Below are 22,535 nucleotides of genomic sequence, written 5' to 3'. Positions count from 1 at the left end.
GTGTTTGGCTGACATTAAGTTTGGGGAAGCTGGAGCTTCTCTCTTATCCAATGTCTCAACTGGCCCCATGGTGCATGCAGATTGGAGAGAAATTGTTTTCAACTCAATTCATGGCCTTTCAAATCCAGGCCGGGAGGCCTTACTGAAACTGGTTCCACTAAAGGTTGTGTGGCATGACTTGAGAAAGGATGTGCATAATTGGAGTGATGTCTTTTGTAATCCCTGAGTGGTGGTTTGACCATGTCAATGTGGATCTGGTTGGTACTCTTTCCCTCACCTGCAGTTTCACACATCTCCTTACCGTGGTGGAGCATACCACTAAGTATCCATAGATCATCTCTCTAGCATCGATGACGGTTGCGGATGTGGCTTGGGCATTCATCAGCACCTCGTTTCCTCGGTTTGGCACCCCATTTGATATTTTCACTGACTGCAGTCCTCTAGGGCCCATGGGCTGTGATAGACTAGAACCTCGGTGTTGGGTTGCATCATACCACGGTGTAGCACCCACAGTCCAATGGCCTGTGTGAGCAGTTTCTGACCACATTGATTCTGACAGTCCCATCCTCCCTGGCTACTGGGAGCACTGGCATGGCCCTTGGGCTCCACTCAACCTTGGAAAGCTCACTGGCTACTTTATCACTGATAATTTAAGGAATTGGACATTCTTTGTAAAACTTGCTGTGGAATTTTTATTTCACACAATTTTACCCTTCATATGTTTGAGTTTTCCAGTACCATCCTTGAGCACTGCTGTGGCATCATCCAGTACTTAATTCACTTTCAGTTGACTCTATTATAGGGGATATAGCATGCAAATTGTAGATGGATCTTCAATCAAGTTGTAGTTGTCACAACCCCACAATGCTAGCCTTCCTGTTTTTACCCCTTGCTCAATGTAGCTTGCTGGTTGTTGTATTTCACTGTTCACTGTTATGAATGTGATCCCCACAGGAGTTTTTTTTTCTCTCCAGTATAAGTTCTTAGTTGGATATCTGCAGGCTTCAGTTCTGTATCTTTGAAATGCCCTTTAAAGTTATCTTGTGGAAAGACTGAAACAGATGAGCCAGTGTCCAGTGTTCCATTTACATTAATTTGCTGTTCACTGGTGTAAGCTGTATTGCTTGTCTCTTGTTACTTTTCAGAATCAGGTTTATTATCGCCAACATATGTCATGGAATTTGTTAACTTTGCAGCAGCAGTACAATGTAATACAATGTAATGTATGAACCAGGAGATCTGAGGGCTAGATGTGTGGCTTCAAGACTGGTGACCCAGAAGTATATGACCTGCAGAAGGCTATTTTAAACAATTTTAATTGAAGTTGCAGTTGGAATTAGATGCACAACAGTACTGGCAGGGTTTGCAGAGCATTGTACAGTACGAGGTGAAACCTACCATCATTGGCTGTGATGCTTCACTCCCAGATGAGTTAATGCATGCATTGAAAGGGAGAATAAAACTATACCAATGCAAATCCCTGCAGCATCAAGTGACCCTGTGATTCTCTGTATCAGAGGCCAACATGAGAACATCTTTCAAGAGGGCAAACCCTTGCAAGGCATCAGCCCTTGATTACCTGATGGGGCACTGAACACCTTTGCCAACGAACTGGCAGGAATGTTCAAGGACATCTTCAGTCTCTTTCTGCTGCAGTCAGAAGTTCCCACATGCTTCAAAAGGTTGACAATCATAGCATACTAGTATCCCTAATCAATTGTTGTCTCTCCAGATACACACACATTTTATTCCCCAGTATCCTCTCCATTAACTTAATTACCGAAGTGGTTAAGCTTACTGGTTTATAGTTGCCAGGTTTTTATTTGCTCCTCTCTTTAAATAAATACATAAGATTTGATACTCTCTAGTTACTGATACCTGATCTGTGGCTAACAATGATGCAAGTAAACTCAGCATATCTTTATGCATGGTAAGAATGGAGGAGAAATATTCATTGAGGACCTTTCCTGTCACCTGCGGCTCCACTATCCCCTTTGGTCTTGGGGGACTGTGTTCATCTGTATTTATTCCCCCCCCTCTTTTTTTAACTGAAAAAGTCCTTTTGGATTATCCTTAATCATTTCAGCCAAAGGTATCTCGTATCCACTTTTTGCCCTCTTGATTTCCTTTTTGAGTATACTTCTGCATCCTCAATATTCATCCAGGAATTTGCTTCTTTTCAGTTGTCTGTATCTGACCTATACATGCTTATTTTTTGACCAAAGCTTTATCATCCTACTCCTACTAGCCTTGTCTTTCACTCGAACAGGAACCTGCAGATCTTGAGGTCTCACTATCTCACCTTTAAAAGCTTCTGTCTTGCCTGTGTTTCCTTTGTCAACATACTACTCAAATCAATCTATGTAAGCAACCAGGTACTTTGTTAACCAGTTTTTATTTGGCAAATGATCATCGCAAGTAATAGTCTGTGACCTCCCTATGGAATTGGAGGCAATTTGATGTGGCAGAACTGAGGCAAGGCAATGCAGCGAGCCTTTCGCTGAGAGTGGAACAGCATGAGAGGACGGGCACATGCTGAATCCAAGTTGCAGGCTCCAGGCCCCAGAGCATAATGGCACAACTGAATATGATGTTCAGACCAAGGTTTATAGGCTGAATCAAGGTGACAAAGTCCAGCATAACAAGTGGCAGAGTCTATTGTTGTGATGGAGATTTAAGCACCAAGCCAGATTGAAAAGGTCAGGGTGTCGAGGCCCAAGGTGAGGGGCAGTCTGGTTCAGATCACTGAAGTGGTAGAATCTGATATTCAGATAGAGAATTACGTGCTAGGCCAGATTGAAAAGGTCAGAGTATTGGGGCCCAAGGCTAAATATGGGCTGGTTCAGATTGCTGCTCCACAACGTTTACCAGCTCTTTGCTGAACTATGGGTCTCTCTTTGCAGACTTCAGAAATGTTTTTGCTTATGGTTACCGTTTGCATGATTTTTTTCATTGCCAATTAGGTGTCATTTTTTTATGGGCACTTTTTGTATGGACACGATGTGGTTTTTATTCTCTGCACATTGGGCGTTAGTCTATTTTTAACATATATGGGGTTTTTTGGGCGTCTTTGTGGCTGCCTGTTGGGAGACAAATCTCAACGTTCTGTAATGTGTACGCACTTTGGACATTTTACAACCTTTTTTCATCATTTACAGGCAGCCACAAAAGAACCCATAAAAATAACCAAGAAAAGGGCCAGCGTGGTATAATGGCATCCACACTGGACTTTGAGGTGTGTGATCCCGAATTTGAGTCTGGCTGCCTCCTTGCTTGCTTTCCGTCTGTGTTGCGATGAGCATTGAGCTGGCAACTTGGTTTCATTTTAGAAAAAACAGACAAATGCTGAAGAAATGGCAAGTTTGCCACCTGATGCACCAGAAGTTGCAGAGAGGAACAGCAGTTTAGATGAAAGTGAGTCTTCAGACATGAAGCAGCCAAAGCAGGCCCGCAGTCTTGGCCTCAGTTCAACACACAGCGGAGTAAACATTATGAAACCCAAAACAGCTGGAGTGGGCCACAGCCTCGGCGCAGCAAAGAACCAAGTAAATATTGTGGAACAGCAAGCAGAGCCAGCATGACTCTTGCCTCTGGTCCCAACACCCTGCCTTTTCAATCCATCTGGCCCAGCATTCAAGTCGTCCAAACATCAGGTCTAGGACCTGGGCCCTGACACATTGATGCACTCTGGGCCTAGACTCCGCAACCACATTTCAGCCAGTTTCTACACTTTCTATTATCAGCCCAGCACTCAGATTGATAAAACCTTACTCTCGGTTTAGGTGGACAGGCCTTAAATCTGCTTCTCCTCTTCTCTGAATTGGATCCGCTCCACTCCCCTTGACTTTGTCTCGAGCATGGCTTGACTTCACCGGCACACTTCGACTGTCAACTCAGTCTCCCTCTTGCTCGTCTCTCCATTGTTTGTGGTGATGGTTTGCTATAGATTTTTTTAAAAGAGAAGAAGTGTTATTAATAAAGTAGTTCGTTCTGTTGCTTGTTTTGGTAACCACAATTAAGTAGTTACTCACTTTCAGCAGCACCATCTTAAATCTTAAGCACACATCATTGAGCTGTGCTGCTGTTGATTATCAGCAAGGAGATGTTATTTCTGATCTGCAGTGACTGTGGTCTCGCAGTGACTGTGGTCTCCCAGTGAGAGAGTCAAGGATCCAGTTGCAGAGGGAGGTATGGAGGCCAGGTTTTGAGCATTAACACAACTTCCTGGCTCTTGAGTGCAGTAACTCAATTGATAAAGTTAAGCATGCCAAATGCCTACTTTTCCACCCAATCAGCTTATGAAGCCTCTTTCAGGGAGCTATGGACTAGGACCCCAAGATCCCATTGTACCTCAATACAATGAAAGGTCCAGCATTAACTATGTACTTGCCCTTTAGATTTGCCCCTATGAAGGGCAAAATGTCACATTTGATGAGATTAATCTCCATCTGCCATTTCTCCGTCCATATCTACAATTGATCTATAGCTGGCTGTATCCTTTGATAACCTTCTACACTAACCACAACACCAACAATCTTTGTGCCACCTGCAAATTTACTAACCCACCAATCCACAGTTTCATTGTGGTCACATACATACATACAGTATGCATCAGTATGTGGTCCCTATGGTGTACTGTTAATCACAAGCCTCCAGCCAGAATAAGACATATTGACCACTACCATGATCCTACCATGAGAGGTCTTGTCAAATGCCTCACTAAAATCCATGTAGAGATCATCTACTGCTCTATGTAATTGATCACCCTAATCACCTCTACAAAAAACTCCAATCCAGAAGCAGATGTGACCTACCCCACAAAATGCCATGCTAACCAACCCTAATTAAGGCACACTTTTTCTAATTTTTATAAATCCTTTTCCCAAGTACCCTCTCCAATATCTTCCTCACCAATGACATGAGACACATCAGTCTGTAGTTTCCAGGGTTATCCCTATTTTCCTTTTTGATCAAAGCTATTCCTCTGGGACTTCAACCAATGATTTGGGGGTGGGGGGGGGTAGTGTTACGTAACCGGCAACAATGAATATCAATCGAATCAGGTTATATAAAAACAACCAAACGTTTATTAAACACGGATAAACAGTAAGAGAAAACAAACGAAAACCGTAACCGGAAGTTACCCACTATGTGGCTGTTCAACAAATTGCCACTTGGTACTGGTTCTTAAAGCGATAAATGTGAAAGCAGTTCTTAAAGCGGTAAGGTCAAATACAGTTCTTAAAATGGTAAATTTGGAAGTCCAACAGATTTATACAGTCAATTGGGAGAGACTTCTTTGGAGAAGGATTTCTTCATAGACACGACTTTCCTGCTGGTTCTGTCCAAAGGATTCACCATGAAGGAAATAAACGGCTTAAAAACAACTGACCTATATTTCTGGAGAGCAAAACCTTGCATGAGCTTCCTTGCTCTTTTGGCAGGAGCTATCTTTGATGCAGGTCACTACTTCTTCGACGAAGACTCAATAAGGTTGATCCTTTATTAAACTGCCAAACGATACCAACTTCTCTTAATCCTTCAGGTCCTGTACTTCGATAAAGTCTTCATTCTCCAATACTACTGAAAAGGTACATCAACAAATCTGGCAGAAATGGGTAAACTGCCAGTCCAGCACTATTGTACCTTACAGTAGAACGTAAAACTCCATTTTAAAAATGAAACTGCGTCATAAAGCAAATACGCAACGGAACGGAGACTCTGACTAACGTCCTAGCTGGAAAACTAACTACATCACCAGGGGTCTTCCCTTTTATACCCATGGTGAACATGTCATCACGTGACCTCACTGGCGGGAAAATTACATCAGGTGACCTCCAAGAGACCATTACATCATTCTCACAAGAAAGTCATAAGCTCTCCTTGAGGTATGTAACAGGAGAAACACAAATATCTTGATCAAGGCCCTGAACTATAATCAATTGCCATTCTAGATAACCTGGGATACATCTCATCAGGTCCTGGGGACTTGGCCACCTTAACATTCTTAGAGACCCAACACAATCGTTTCAAAATGCCCAAGCATATTATCAAAGTCCACTGTGATCTCACCTATTCCGAACCGCATTTTTCTGTCTTCTCCCTCTTACCAAAAAATGACTTATCTGTATTATATAAATTCAAGATTTATAAAATGATGAGAGGCATAGATAGGGTAGTCTGCTAGATTCTTTCTCCCAGTGTTCAAATGTCTTATGCTGGAAGGTATGCATTTAAGTTCAGAAGGGCAAGTTCAAAAAACTTAACACAGTAGAATAGGCTTCTGGGGCAGTGATGGCAGCAAATATGATATAAGCATTTCTAAGCATGTGAAAATGCAGAGAATGTAGAGATATTCTCCACCTAGTACTGTGCCGTCTTCCAGCTCTGCTTCCCTCCCTGATGAGCTCAATTACTTCTACGCTTGCTTTGACCGAGAGAACAAGGAGGTCACCCTCAAAGCAGATCTCCCACCTGGTGAACTGCCTCTCTCACTTTCCACCTCCGATGTTTGAGCCACCCTGAGCAGGGTGAATGCACGGAAGGCAGCTGGTCCGGATGGAATACCTGGCTGTGTGCTCAGAGTCTGTGCAGGGCAGCTGGCCGGGGTCTTCACGGACATTTTTAATCTGTCCTTGGCCCAGGCGGTTGTCTCCACAAGCTTCAAGATTGCCACCATCGTGCCAGTGCAGAAGCATTCCACTGCCACGGGCCTGAATTACTTCCGCCCAGTTGCACTCATCCCCATCATTGCAAGGTGCTTTGAGAGACGGGTTCTATCACATCTGAAATATGGCACCAATAAGTCAGCAGAGGACTCCAAACCATTTCACTCTTCCCTGACCCACCTGGACAGCCCCAACTTTTACATCAGAATGCTGTTCATTGATTTTAGTTCAGCATTCAATACTGTAATCCCGTCCAAGCTGATCGCCAAACTTCGCTAGCTTGGTATCAGCTCATCCCTCTGCAATTAGACCTTGGACTTTCTGACTAACAGATTCCAATCAGTTAAGTTAGATAACCTCTCCTCCTCCACTCTCACCCTGAGCACTGGCGTGCCTCAAGGCTGTGTGCTGAGCCCTCTTCTGTACTCCCTTTTCACCTATGACTGCGTTCCTGTACATGGTTCTAACTCCATAATCAAGTTCGCAGACGACACCATGGTGGTTGGCCTGATCAGAGGGGATGACGAGACGGCCTACAGGGACGAGGTCCAGCACCTGGCTGCGTGGTGTGCCGACAACAACCTGGCTCTTAACACCCAGAAGACCAAGGAGATCATTGTGGACTTCAGGCATGCTAGGAGGCACACTCATATCCCCATCTACATCAACGGAGCTGTAGTGGAGCATGTATCAAGTCTCAAATCCCTTGGTGTCTTTATTTCCTGCAGAGCATCAAGAAAGCTCACCTCTGTCCCAGGATACTGACGGACTTTTACTGCTGTACCATTGAGAGCGTACTCACCAACTGCATCTCACTGTGGTATGGCAATTGTCCCGTATCGGACCGCCAAGCACTCCAGCATGTGGTGAAAATTGCCCAGTGGATTATCAGCACCCAATTGCCCACCATTGAGAACATCTACCTTAAGCGCTGCCTGGGCAGGGTGAAAAGCATTATCAAGGATGCATCTCACCCTAACCATGGACCTTTTACTCTCCTCCCATCCAGTAGGTGCTACAGGAGCCTCCGTTCCCCCGCCAGTAGGCACAGGAAGAGCTTCTTCTCTGAGGCTGTGACCCTGCTGAACCACACATCACAGCGCTAAGCAGTATTGCACCCACATTGGACTGTCTCAGTACTTTTATATTTGTGTGTTGAAGCACTTTTTATTCATAGTTACATTGTAAATCACACTATTCTCTGCATTTCTGGTTAGATGTTAACTGCATTTCATTGGCTTTGTATCTGTACTCGGCACAATGACAATAAAGTTGAATATAATCCGATCTAATCTAATCTAAAATGGACCATGTGCAGGTGGAAGAGATTTAGTATTATTAGCTCAATCATTTGAGCACAACTTGATGGCTGAAGGGCCTGTTCCTGTGTTCTCTAGCTTGTTTTAGTGTGGTTGGTGCTCTGGTCATTGATTATTGTCCAGTGTTAAAATCTTTGCAATATAGAATGGGCTTTTGCCAGAATTTTGTGGTTTTGGAGCATCTTTAACAGGATGGTTTTCAAAGGTTTTATAATTAACATGAAATAGAAATGTCACTCAGAATCATTCCAATCATATCACTGATTGAAGGTTATTTGAAAATCAACCCTTTACTGTTGCCCTCTATCTTGTATCACTATGTGTACTTTGTATCCATTTGGCAAGCTCATTTTGGATCCTATGTGATTTAACTTTCTGGAACAACCTGGTATGAGGGTCTTGGTCAAAAGCCTTGCTATATGTAGACAAGTCCTCATGGTCAGCTGATGAAGGGTCTCGGCCCGAAATGTCAACTGTTTACTTTTCTTCTGTAGGTGCTGCCTAGCCTGATGAGTTCCTCCAGCATTTTTTATGTGTGTTGCTTGGATTTCAGGCATCTGCAGATTTTCTCATCCTCATGGTCACCTGTTCAAAATAAAAAAAAAATCAACCAGGAGCATGAGACTCTTTTCTTCTTGACTAGATTTAAAACAGCCTTTGTACACAACGCTTCCTGTACCCTACCATCCTTTCTCTGTCACATTGGAACGTATCTACGCAGAACCCCATGCAAATGTTCCATGAACATTTGCCATATTTCTTCTGTACGCTTCCCTGAGAACATCCGTTTCCAATTTATGCTTCCAAGTTCTTGCCTGATAGCCTCATAGTTCCCCTTACTCCAATTAAACGCTTTCCTAACTTGTCTGTTCCTATCCATCTCCAATGCTATGGTAAAGGAGATAGAATTGTGATCACCATCTCCAAAATGCTCTCCCACTGAGAGACCTGACACCTGACCAGGTTCATTTCCCAATACCAGATCAAGTACAGCCTCTCCTCTTGTAGGCTTATCTACATATTGTGTCAAGAAACTTCCTTGAACACACCAAACAAACTCCACCCCATCGAAACCCTTCACTCTAGGGAGATCCCAATCAATATTTGGGAAATGAGAGTGGTAGCTGTGTGCAACGAGCTTCCAGCAGAAGTGGTTGAGGTAGGTTCGATGTTGTCATTTAAAGTTAAATTGGATAGATATATGGACAGGAAAGGAATGGAGGGTTATGGGCTGAGTGCAGGTCGGTGGGACTAGGTGAGAGTAAGAGTTTGGCACGGGCTAGAAGGGCCAAGATGGCCTGTTTCCCTGCTGTAATTGTTATATGGTTAAAGTAAAATCTCCCATCACAACAACCCTGTTATTATTACTCCTTTCCAGAATCTGTCTCCCTATCTGCTCCCCGATGTCCCTGTTACTATTGAATGGTCTATAAAAAAAACACAGTATGAGTTATTGACCCCTTTCTATTCCTAACTTCCACCACAAAGACTCTATAGGCAACCCCCCTTTGACTTTTCCTTTTCTGCAGTCGTGACACTATCTCTGATCAACAGTGTCATGCCCCCACCTCTTTTGCCTACCTCCCTGTCCTTTCTGAAACATCTAAAGCCTGGCACTTGCAGTAGCCATTCCTACCCCTACACCATCCAGGTCTCTGTAATAGCCAGAATATCATAGCTCCAAGTGCTGGTCCATACTCTGTGCTCATCCGCTTTATTCATAACACTCCTCGCATTAAAATAGACACAATTCAAACCATAGGTCTGAATACGTCCCTTCTTTATCACCTGCCTAGCCTCCCATTGGCACTGTCTCCAAGCTTTCTCTATTTGTGAGCCAACCTCCCTTTCTTCTATCACTTCAGTTCGGTTCCCACCCCCCAGCAATTCTAGTTTAAACTCTCTCCAATAGCCTTTGCAAACCTCCCCGCCAGGATATTGGTCCCCCTCAGAGTCAAGTGCAACCTGTCCTTCTTGAACAGGTCACACCTGCCTCAGGAGAAGTCCAAATGATCCCAGAAATCTGAAATCTGAATCCCTGCTCCCTGCTCCACTCCCTCAGCCATGCATTTATCTTTTACCTCATTGTATTCCTATACTCACTGTCACGTGGCACAGGCAGTAATCCCGAGATTACTACCTTTGAGGTCCTGCTTCTCAACTTCCTTCCTAGCTCCCTGTAGTCTGCTTTCAGGACCTCCTCCCTTTTCCTACCTATGTTGTTGGTACCAATATGTACCACGACCTCTGGCTGTTCTCCTTCCATCTCCTGACTGTTACCCACTTATCTGTCTCCCCAGGCCCTGGAATGACTATAGCTCCTCTCTGTCAGCTCCTCACTCTCTCTGACCAAACAAAGGTCATTGAACTGCATCTTCAGTTCCCTAAAGTGGTCCATAAGGAGCTGCAGCTCGATGCACCTGGTGCAGATGTGGCCTTCCAGGAGGCTGGGTCTCCAGGACCTCCCACACTTGACACAGAGCACAAAAAAAAAATCAGCCTCAGACACATTTTTTCTGTCTGTATTCTAAACTGATAGCCTACCTCACCTTGACCCATTATCGCCTAAACCCCATTGAGCCAAAGCCTTCCTACTCTGTCTCCCTCTACTCAGTATTCAGACTTGAGTTGGGTTTAGAATAGTTGTGGTTCCAATTTTACAATCAAGTGCAAGCTGCCTTAAACTGAGGTATGTGTATGCAGTATGCTAAGGAACTTCAGCTACAGTATATCCTACAATTAAGTCAATTTCTGCAAGATAGTCATTCAATTAAAGTTCATCGTGGAGGCGTGATCTTGGATTTTTTTTTTAAATCACAAATAAGGGGGTACTTTGATGAACTGAAAAATGAATTCAGCCAATCTATGTGCAAATCTAATGCAGAAAATTTAATAACTTAGGTAAAATGCAAAATATATGTAACAGATAGATATTTTATTGATCCCAAAGGAAATTACAGTGTCGCAGTAGTATTACAAGCACAGATATACAAATATACAAATATTAAATGAGAATAAAGAATAAAAAAAATAAATTACCTCAAACAGCCTAACAGGAGAGGGTCATCACTTCCCCAGCTATAGGGTTGACTCATTCTAGAGCCTAATGGCCAAGGGTAAGAATGACCTTATATAGGATTCTTTTGAGCAGCACAATTGTCTTAGTCTATTACTAAAAGTGCTCCTCTGTTCACCCAAGGTGGTATGCAGACAGCAAGAAACATTGTCCAGAATTGCCAGGATTTTCCATACGATCCTTTGTTCCACCACAACGTCCAGTGTGTCTAGTTTGACTCCTATAACACAACCAACCTTTCTAATCAGTTTATTGAGCCTGTTGGCATCACTCATGTTGATGTCATTGCCCCAGCACACCAATGCATAGTAGATTGTACTGGAGACAACAGACTGGCAGAACATGTGAAGAAGAGGCCAGCATACTCCAAAGGCCCTCAGTTTCCTCAGGAAGTAGAAGCGACTGTGGCCCTTCTTGTACCTCTGATTTGGTGCTCCACTCAAGTCTGTTATCCAGGTGCACCTCCAGGTCCTCATCACATCCACATCCTCACCATCAACAGTAACAGGGAGTAGTGCAGGTTTAGTCCACCTCAAGTCCATCACCATCTCCATTGATTTACTGATGTTGAGCTGCAGATGATTCAGCTCATACTATTTGACCAAGTCCTCCACTAGGGCCCTGTATTCATCCTCCCTTTATACACCTCGCTATTGCTGAGTCATCAGAGAATTTCTGCAGATGACATTACTCAGTGTTGTATCTAAAGTCCAAGGTATACGGGGTAAACCTCTAATGCTGTAAAGAGATCTTTCAGCAGAGATCTCAATTAAAATGTTCTTTTCTCATTTTATGCCCAAGAAACAGTCATTGGATATGATCTATCAAGACCCCTGAAATAACTTCGACAGCAAATAACTTCAAGACCTTTTAAGGCCTGAGTTCCACAGAGAATACGCAACCAGCTACAACAGCCCGAAGTTCCCCTCAGCTCTACCCTAACAGATCATGTTGTCAAAAGTGTCATTGTTTAAAATGATTCTGTTGAGGAACATTTTTTGAAAAAAACTTCACTTGATTTGACTAATTTAGAAAACTAAATGTACAAAGAAAATAACCACAAAAGAGATTTCTGTTTGTTCATGACTTCAGACAAATTGATGGGACTACATCTGCTATTCCAGCAGCATCTAGCACAAACTGAAGAGACAATACACAAGCTGCCACTCTTTTCGCTCAGTCATTAAACATCCCTGAACTCACCGCCAATTGGGAGCAGACCCCCCCCCCCCCATGTACAAAATTTGCAGTTGTAATGGCAAGAGCATTGTGAGGGAGGAGATTGCTGAGCCTCTGGCAATGATCTTGGCATTATCAATGAGGATGAGAGAGGTTCTGGAGGATAGGAGGGTTGCGGATATTGTTCCCTTATTCAAGAAAGGGAGTAGGGATGGCCAGGAAATTATAGACCAGTGAGTCTTACTTCAGTGGTTGGTAAGCTGATGGAGGATAGTTAGTATGGCGTTTTCAAAGACAGGTCGTGCCTTACGAGTCTGATTGAATTTTTTGAGGATGTGACTAAACACATTGATGAAGGTAGAGCCGTAGATGTAATGTATATGGATTTTAGCAAGGCATTTGATAAGGTACCCCATGCAAGGCTTATTGAGAAAGTAAGGAGACATGGGATCCAAGGGGACATTGCTCTGTGGATCCAGAACTGGCTTGCCCTCAGAAGGCTATAGACAGGTGATATTCTGCATGAAGGCCAGTCACCAATGTTGTGCCTCAGGGATCTGTTCTGGGACCCCAACTGTTTGTGATTTTTATAAATGACCTGGATGAGTAAATTTACTGATGACACAAAGGTTGGGGGGGGGGGCGGATGTGTATAGTGTGGAGGGCTGTCAGAGGTTACTGCAGGACATTGATAGGATGCAAAGCTAGGCTGAGAAGTGGCAGGTGGAGTTCAACCCAGATAAGTGTGAAGTGGTTCATTTTGGTAGGTCAAATATGATGGCAGAATATAGCATTAATAGCAAGACTCTTGGCAGTGTTGGAGGATCAGAGGGATCTTGGGGTCCGAGTCCATAGGACACTCAAAGTTGCTATGCAGGTTGACTCTGTGGTTAAGAAGGCATACGGTGTGTTGGCCCTTATCAATCATGGGATTGAACTTAAGAGCCAAGAGGTAATGTTACAGCTATATAGGACCCTGTTCAGACCCCACTGGGAGTACTGTGCTCAATTCTGGTCGCCTCACTGCAGGAAGGACGTGGAAACCATAGAAATGGTGCAGAGGAGATTTACAAGGATGTTGCCTGGATTGGGGAGTATGCCTTGTGAGAGTAGGTAGAGTGAACTCATCCTTTTCTCCTCGGTGCGTCAGAGGGTGAGAGGTGACCTGATAGAGGTGTGCAAGATGATGAGAGGTATTGATCGTGTGGATAGTCAGAGGCTTTTTCCCCAGTGCTGAAATGGCTAGCACGAGAGGGCATAGTTTTCAGGTGCTTGGAAGTAGGTATTGAGGAGTTGTCAGGGGTAAGTTTTTTAACGCAGAGAGTGGTGAGTGTGAGGAATGTGCTGCTGGTGGTGGCGGTGGAGATGGAAATGATAGGGTCTTTTAAGAGACTCCTGGGTGGATACATGGAGCTTAGAAAAATCGAGGGCTATGGTTAAACCTAGGTAGTTCTAAGGTAAGGACTTGATTGGCACTGCTATGAGGGCTGAAGGGCCTGTATTGTGCTCTAGGTTTTCTATGTTTCTACTGATTTATTTTTTTTCCCATTTCATCCCACCCGAAACATGGAATTCACATTGAGCAAAAAATGGAATAGGCATGTCCATTTGAGGGCTGATATCTATGCATGTACAAAGTATTTGATTGGAGGAACCAAACATAAATTTCTGCCCTAAGGTGTTCCAAAGGAGTCTGATGAGTTTGATAATTACAAATATGATCTGCATATGTACATGCAATTTAATTGACAATTTATTTCTCTTACAGTGAAATTAATGATTTAGGAAAGGGTCTTGTTGTTGAAGTATGGGACAAAGGCTTGATATGGGATGTTCTTTTGGGCACTGTATGGATTCCTCTCAGAACAATTACGCATGCAACTGAGGTAAGTGATTTTAAAATCAAAGTGATGAAAATTAGAATTTTGGTGCAAGAAATTTTTGCTCATCAAAATGTTCAGCAAAGATGTATCTAATTAGATAGTGTGCTGTATCTAATTTGAAAAAGAATTCTTTATCATTTATCCTAAAATTTATAATATAAGCAGAAGAATATTATTCCATTGCACCCAACTTTGCTATTTATTTTACATCGTGATGAAATTGGCAGTAATATATTGAATAAAATTGCATAGAATTTATTAAATAATTTGAAATTCTGCTGGTTTCGGTTTGTGAAATTGCTTTCTTGATGAAATATGCTTTTGGCAAACTTCCATAATAACTCTACTGGGGTGTGATTAATGGTAATTAAATGACTGACTCCAGTGATACTTAGAGATGTGGGAAGAAAATGGAGCACTGTTAGCAAAGATACTGTGCACTGACAGCAATGGTGTCATCAAATCAATACCTCAGGAGCTATAAAGCAATCATCCTGCCACAATTCAAATTATTCTGTTCGCCAGTTTCTTTCCACTCAAAAATACTTTTCTGTTCAGTGAAAGATAATTATTCATTAATTTAAATTTAACAATCCCTTTGAGGGTAGTGTGTATCAATCCCTTTATAACTCTTTGGTCATATGTGATTCTACATCTTCAGTTCATCACTGTGTGAAAACATGACACCCTCATACCTTTGCATTGAACTGTATCTGTTTTCTGTGTGCTAGTTTAGCTGATTACATCTGTGCTGCTTATACTTTCACTGTGTGCTTAATTTTCTCAAATTTTATTTGTAAGCAAATTTAAGTATTGTGATTTCAGAGTGCCAAATTCAATTTATTGTACACAGTGTGCAAAAGTGGAATGGAACTTTAAAAAAAATCTCTAAATTTAAAAATAGTTGAGAATACTACAGTTACATTTTTTTGTAATGACTCTGTACTTGCCTGTTCCTTCTGATTCATTATTTCAGCTTGCTGACAATGAAACAGCATAATTAATGGATATGACTGAAGAATGATGTGTTGAACTTTGAAGCTGAAATGCTGCTATTGAATTTAATTATTTTCAGAAAAAAACAATACAAATAAAATCAGTGGTGCTAGCTGCAGTTTTCCAGGTAACCAGTATATTTTAGATTCTTATTGTATATTAGAGTGAAAAGCTGGTTCGGGAGATTGTCATGGTTGTTTATATGTGGAGCCGCAGGAGATGGGTGAGATATTTCTCAAATTTTAGTGTGGAGAAAATGATAGATGTTTAAGAAATGAGGGAAATGAATGATGATGTCTTGGACTGCATTCAGGGCTTGATCAAATGGAGAACCCTTGCAACTTGCAGGAAGCTAGGGAAGGAAGTGCAGAGGCCCTTGCAGAAATACTTTAGCCACAGATGAAGTTCTGGAGGACTGAAAGATGGGTAATATATACTATTAATTAAGAAGGGCAGCCAGGGAATTGTAGACCAGTGAGTTTGACATCAGTGGTGGGTAAGTTACTGAAGAGTGTTCTGAGGAATAGGATTTACCAGCATTTGGTTAGACATGGTTTGATCAGAGACAGTCTGCATGGCTTGGGTGTGGGACATCGTGTCTGACAAAACTTGAGTTTTTCAATGAAATAAGAGGATAGGTGAGGGTGAGGCAGTGGACATTGTCTTTTTGGACTTTAACAAGGTCCTCATGGCAGGCTAGCGTGGAAGGTCACATTGCATGGAATCTGGGGAGAAATAGCAAATTGAATTAAATGGTAGTTATAGCGAGACATTGGGTAGGCTATAGCGCTTTATTCTTTGGAACGCACAGGATTGAGAATTTTCTTGGAGAGGAGAAAAGTTGTAATGAAGAGCATCACCAAATGGCAAAGTTGTTTCAAACTATGCCTTTCCCCCTGAAATGTGCAAAATTTAACTGTTTTCAATGTGAGGATCCTTTCCTCTTGGATGTTTAGATGTATGGCACTTTTTAGCTCAGGATTCAAGAACTACCTTCCTACTGAAAACAGCAGTATATGTTACTACTCTGTTACTAAATTTAATATACAGTATTTCAATATTCTGGCCAGTTACCCGAGGGCTTATATCAAAGATATTTGCATGGCAGTAAAATATGAATATATAGTTCAAATATTGAACGGTTCATTGCAAGGAAGACGCACCAGCATCTTTACTTTCTCAAAGACTGAATGAGATCAGGCATGTCACTAAAAACATACTCAAGGCTCTAAAGCTCTATAATTTGAAGTATCCTGACTAGTTGCATCATGGTATGGTAGTTCGAATACAGTAGAGAAGTATAAGAGTCTGCAGAGTTGTAGACTCAGTCCTATGCATCAATGGCATATCCCCTCCACCATTTGTGGTATATTCATGAGGCATTGTGGACCCCTATTATTTGGGCCATGCCGTCTTCTTGCTGCAGTCTTCAGGCAGGAGGTATTGAAGCCTGAAGTTTCACACCACTAAGTGGACAAGAATGGCTACTTTGTTTCAACCACTCTGTTCTGCGGTGGCGGGGTGGCTGTATTTTATGATAAGGTCCTCGTAGTGCTTGGATATAAAGGGCAGATGAACGCTCTCGTAGGGTCAACGGCCATCTAGCAAACCACATGCCGTGAAGCGTGGAAAGTGCATCCCTTGCATCGAAGCTTGGTCTGGCCATTCACTGCAACAGAACCTCCCCCAGCCGTCTTGGACCCCACCATTCCGCTGGATACGGGAGGGGATGTTGAGAGGGTGGGTCTGGACCTGTGCAAGGTCCCTGGACCCCTACTCACATAAAATCCATTCATGCATATGCTGTTCTTTCCTGAGGAGTAGGGTATCAGCTGACTGAAAGGAACCATCATCATCCTATGGGATACATATATACATATATACACACACACACACACACACACACACACACACACACACACATATATATATATATATATATATATATATATATAGACACACACACACACACACACACACACACACAGATATATATGTATGATATTGGATATAGTGGTCTTGTTGCAGTTTTGTTCTCCTGACTTGGAACACATAATGTTTATGGGCGAACCATTCTACAGTACTTACCAAGATCCAAGATAGAAGATAGTTTGGAATGTAGGAGAAAGTTTGAAAATATGGTTGAGTGATGCCACAACAACAATCTCTCACTCAATAATAGCAAAACCAAAGATCTGATTATTGACTACAGCTGGAAGAAATCAGTGGTCCATGATCTAGTGCTCATTAGGGTATCAGAGGTGGACAGGGTCAGTAACTTTAAATTCCTTGGTAATAGTTGGTAATACTCGGTAATAATAATTATGGAGAGGGATAGGACTGGACCCAAGGTTGAGATTTTTGATTGGAGAAAGGCTAACTTTGAGGAGATGCGAAAGGATTTAGAAGGAGTGGATTGGGACAATTTGTTTTATGGGAAGGATGTAATAGAGAAATGGAGGTCATTTAAAAGTGAAATTTTGAGGGTGCAGGATCTTTATGTTCCTGTTAGGTTGAAAGGAAAGGTTAAAAGTTTGAGAGAGCCATGATTTTCAAGGGATATAGGAAACTTGGTTCGGAAAAAGAGAGGGATTTACAATAAATATAGGCAGCTTGGAGTTAATGAGGTGCTCGAGGAATACAAAGAATTTAAAAAGAATCTTAAGAAAGAAATTAGAAAAGCTAAAAGAAGATATGAGGCAGCTTTAGCAAGTAAGGTGAAAATAAATCCAAAGGGTTTCTACAGTTATATTAATAGCAAAAGGATAGTGAGGGATAAAATTGGTCCCTTAGAGAATCAGAGTGGATGGCTATGTGCAGAGCCAAAAGAGATGAGGGAGATTTTGAACAATTTCTTTTCTTTGGTATTCACGAAAGAGAAGGATATTGAATTGTGTAAGGTAAAGGAAACAAGAAGGGTAGCTATGGAAAGTATGACGACTAAAGAAGAGGAAGTACTGGTGCTTTTAAGGAATATAAAAGTGGATAAGTCTCCGGATCTGGACAAGATATTCCCTAGGACGTTGAGGGAAGTTAGTGTGGAAATAGCAGGGGCTCTGACAGAAATATTTCAAATGTCATTAGAAACAGGGACGGTGCTGGAGGATTGGTGTATTGCCTATGTAGTTCCATTATTTAAAAAGGGTTCTAAGAGTAAACCTAGCAATTATCAGCCTGTGAGTTTGACGTCAGTGGTGGGTAAATTGATGGAAAGTATTCTTAGAGATGGTGTATATATAATTATCTGGATAGACAGGGTCTGATTAGGAACAGTCAACATGGATTTGTGCGTGGAAGGTCATGTTTGATAAATCTTATTGAATTTTTTGATGAGGTTACTAAGAAAGTTGACAAGGGTAAAGCAGTGGATGTTGTCTATATGGACTTCAGTAAGGCCTTTGACAAGGTTCCACACGGAAGTTTAGTTAGGAAGGTTCAATTGTTAGGCATTAATATCGAAGTAGTAAAATGGATTCAGCAGTGGTTGGATGGGGGACGCCAGAGAGTAGTGGTGGATAACTGTGTATCAGATTGGAGGACGGTGTGTAGCGGTGTGCCTCAGGGATCTGTACTGGGTCCAATGTTGTTTGTCATATATATTAATGATCCGGATTATGGGGTGGTTAATTGGATTAGTAAGTATGTAGGTGATACCAAGATAGGTGGCGTTGTGGATAATGAAATAGGTTTTCAAAGCTTGCAGAGAGATTTAGGCCAGTTAGAAGAGTGGTCTGAAAGATGGCAGATGGAGTTTAATGCTGAAAAATGTGAGGTGCTACATTTTGGTAGGACTAATCAAAATCAGACATACATGGTAAATGGTAGGGCATTGAAGAATGCTGTAGAACAGGGAGATCTAGGAATAATGGTGCATAGTTCCCTGAAGAAGGAATCTCATGTGGATAGGGTGGTGAAGAAAGCTTTTGGTATGCTGGCCTTTATAAATCAGAGCATTGAGTATAGGAGTTGGGATGTAATGTTGAAATTGTATAAGGCATTGGTAAGGCCAAATTTGGAGTATTGTGTACCTTTCTGGTCACTGAATTATAGGAAAGATGTCAATAAAATTGAGAGAGTACAGAGGAGGTTTACTAAAATGTTGCCTGGGTTTCATCTCCTAAGTTACAGAGAAAGGTTGAACATGTTAGGTCTTTATTCTTTGGAGCGTAGAAGGTTGAGAGGGGACTTGATAGAGGTGTTTAAAATTATGAGGGGGATTGATAGAGTTGACGTGGATAGGCTTTTTCCAATGAGAGTGGGGGAGATTCAAATAAGAGGACATGAGTTGAGAGTTAAAGGGCAAAAGTTTCGTGGTAACATGAGGGGGAACTTCGTTACTCAGAGAGTGGTGGCTGTGTGGAATGAGCTTCCAGCAGAAGTGGTTGAGGCAGGTCCGATGTTGTCGTTTAAAGCTAAATTGGATAGATATATGGACAGGAAGGGAATGGAGGGTTATGGACCGAGTGCAGGTCGGTGGGACTAGGTGAGAGTAGGACTTTGGCACGGACTAGAAGGGCCGAGGTGGCCTGTTTCCGTGCTGTAATTGTTATCTGGTTTTGTTATATGTTAATATCATACAGAGGATCACACCTGGAACCGGCACATAAGAGCTATTACAAAGAAGGCACAACAGCATCTCTATGTTCTTAGAAGTTAATGCAGATTCAGCACGTAATATAAAATGTTGACAAACTTCAATAGATGCACATTGGAGAGTACCATTGAGCACATCTGCAAAGAGCACTGCTACGAGGAAGCAGCATTCATCATCAAGGGATCCCCACCACCCAGGCCATGCTCTCTTGTTGCTCCCATCAGAAAGGAGGTACAGGAGCCTAACAGCAATATAACTCTACAATGCATAGAAATAATGATGAGAAGGCCATTGCCCATAAATAAACAGGTATAGGTTAGATATGATTCAGTTAAACACAAAAAAACGTAAGAGCTTGTCTTATTTTCCCATGGAAAAATTCAGTCACCTGTATGAATACTGACCGGCACCCATGCAAATTTAAGGTATACCAGGAAGCAATAATTCAGCTCACACCAGCATGAACTTTGCTAGAAATTGTATAAGCAAACCAGTTTACTTTAGTTCATTTACTCACACAGTTCTGCACTGAGGAGCCAGTCAAGGCAAAAAAAAGTATTCACACAACACCTAAGGAAAGGCATCATAAGTACTCTTGCCCTTTCTCCAATGTTGTGTGCTAGCTGGCTAATTGAAAGTTATCTTCTTGACTCGGGGGAGAAAGCCCTGGATATTAATTTCTACAATGTCAAACTCACGACTGCTACTCGCCATCAGTTTCTGTCTTCCCATGAATGAAAAAAATGTGCATTGTAGCCAACAATTCCTTTATACTGCACACAAACACTGCAGTTTTCCCCCATCTTTTCTCTCCTTATTTCTTGAAACTTCTAACACCCTCCCACTGCCCCCTCAACTCTCTAGTATGGCTATGCCTTTCCCTTTTTCTCCCCCCGCCCCCAGGGCATCTTTTTGGCCAAGATATTAATAAGACAAATTCTGTTGGCTAATTCAACAGGCCAATTATTAATCGACTGAATTTTTATTTTAAACACTAAAAATGAACTGCTCAAGTGAAACTTTACATTATTATGTGCATAAGGTCATTAAAGGGACACTTATTTTGTGTAGATTGGCATTTTGAGCGGATATACAGAAAATAAAATTCCCAACTGCATATCTGTGTTAATAAAATATAGACAAGAGAAAATCTGCAGATGCTGGAAATCCAAGCAACGCACACAAAATGCTGGAGGAACTCAGCAGGCCAGGCAGCATTTATGGAAAAAAGTTCTGTTGATGTTTCAGGCCAAAACCCTTTGGTAGAACTGGAGAAAAAAATGCTGAGGAGCAGATTTACAAGGTGGTGGAGGGGAGAGAGAAATGCCAGGCCATAGGTGAAACTAGGAGGGGGTGGGATGATCCAAAGAGCTAGGAAGTTGATTGGTGAAAGAGACAGAAGACCATGGAAGAAAGAAAAGGGGGGAGGAGCACTAGAAGGAGGCGATGGGTGGGCATGGAGAGAGGGATGATAGGATGGGAAATGATGATGGGGGGGGAATGTTTTTTACAAGTAGCAGGCTGGGACGAGGTATAGTCCAGTTAGCTGTGAGTGTCTGTTGGTTTATAATAGACATCATGGATAAGCTGTTTCTGGAGATAGACATTGAGATTGAGAAAGGGAAGAGAAGTGTCTTAAATGGACCAGGTGAATTTGAAGGCCGGGTGGAAGTTGGAGGCAAAGTGGATGAAATCGACAAGTTCAGCACAGGTGCAGGAAGCGGCACCAGTGCAGTCATTGATGTAGCGCAGGAAAAGTGTAGGATGGTCACCGGTGTAGGCTTGGAACATAGACTGTTCCATGTAGCCGACAAACAGGCAGGCATAGCTGGGACCCAGGTGAGTGTCGCTGGCTACCCTTTTTGTTTGAAGGAAGTGGGAGGACCCAAAGGAGAAATTATTTGGAGTAAGGACAAGTTCCAGTAGGCAGAGGTAAGTGGTTGGGTCATCCCCGTCTCTCAATTCCTCCATCTCTGCCACATCTACTCTCAGGATGAGGCTTTTCATTCTAGAACGAAGAGATGTCCTCCTTTTTCAAAGAAAGGGGCTTCCCTTCCTCCACCATCAATGCTGCCCTCAACCCCATCTCTTCCATTTCACACTCTTACCGTATCCTTCCGCCACGCTTCTAAGGGTAGGGTTCCTCTTGTCTTCCCCTACCACCCCACCAGCCTCCGCATCCAGCACATAATTCCCCGAAACCTCTACCACCTCCAACTGGATTTCACCACCAAACATGAATTTCCCTCCCCCCTCCCCCCCCCCCCACTCTCGGCTTTCCGTAGGGATCACTCCCTACTTGTCTCCCTTTTTCATTCTTCCCACCCTGCTGGCCTCCCTCCTGGCACTTATCCTTGCAAGTGGAACAAGTGCTACACCTGCCCTGACAACTCCTACCATTCAGGGCCCCAAACAGTCCTTTCAGGTGAGATGACTTCAACTGTGAGTCTGTTCGGGGGTCATATACTGTGTTTGGTGCTCCTGGTGTGGCCTCTTGTATATCGGCAAGACCCAACATAGATTGGGAGACCGCTTCGTCGAGTATCTACGCTCTGTCTGTCAGAAGGAGCAGGATCTCCCATTGGCCACCCCGTTTAATTCCACTTCACATTCCCATTCTGATTTGTTCATCCATGGCCCCCTCTACTGTCGGGATAAGGCTACACTTCGGTTGGAGAAGCAACACCTTGTATTGCGTTTGGGTAGTCTCCAACCTGATGGCATGAACATCTATTTCTCAAACTTCTGGTAATGCTCCCCACCGTCACCAAATTCCCATCCCCTTTTTCCTCTCTCACCTTATCTCCTTGCCTGCACTTC

At 42.7% G+C, this 22,535-nt stretch overlaps 1 protein-coding gene across 4 annotated transcripts in view; it reads left to right on the top strand.

Annotated features, from left to right (window-relative positions):
• The window catches only part of LOC140209874 (protein unc-13 homolog C-like), a 923,018-nt gene that overhangs the window by 105,516 nt on the left and 794,967 nt on the right, over positions 1–22,535 (top strand). For all 4 annotated transcript variants that reach the window (XM_072278476.1, XM_072278475.1, XM_072278477.1 and 1 more), the window contains one exon: positions 14,011–14,128. In XM_072278476.1, coding sequence (XP_072134577.1) covers positions 14,011–14,128 — 118 coding nt within the window. The remainder of the gene's footprint in view (positions 1–14,010; positions 14,129–22,535) is intronic.

This window comes from Mobula birostris, chromosome 14 (assembly GCF_030028105.1).
Source record: "Mobula birostris isolate sMobBir1 chromosome 14, sMobBir1.hap1, whole genome shotgun sequence".
Taxonomy (NCBI): Eukaryota; Metazoa; Chordata; class Chondrichthyes; order Myliobatiformes; family Myliobatidae; genus Mobula; species Mobula birostris.
Note: the sequence above shows the minus strand (reverse complement) of the source record. Positions and strands in the feature narration are given on the sequence as shown.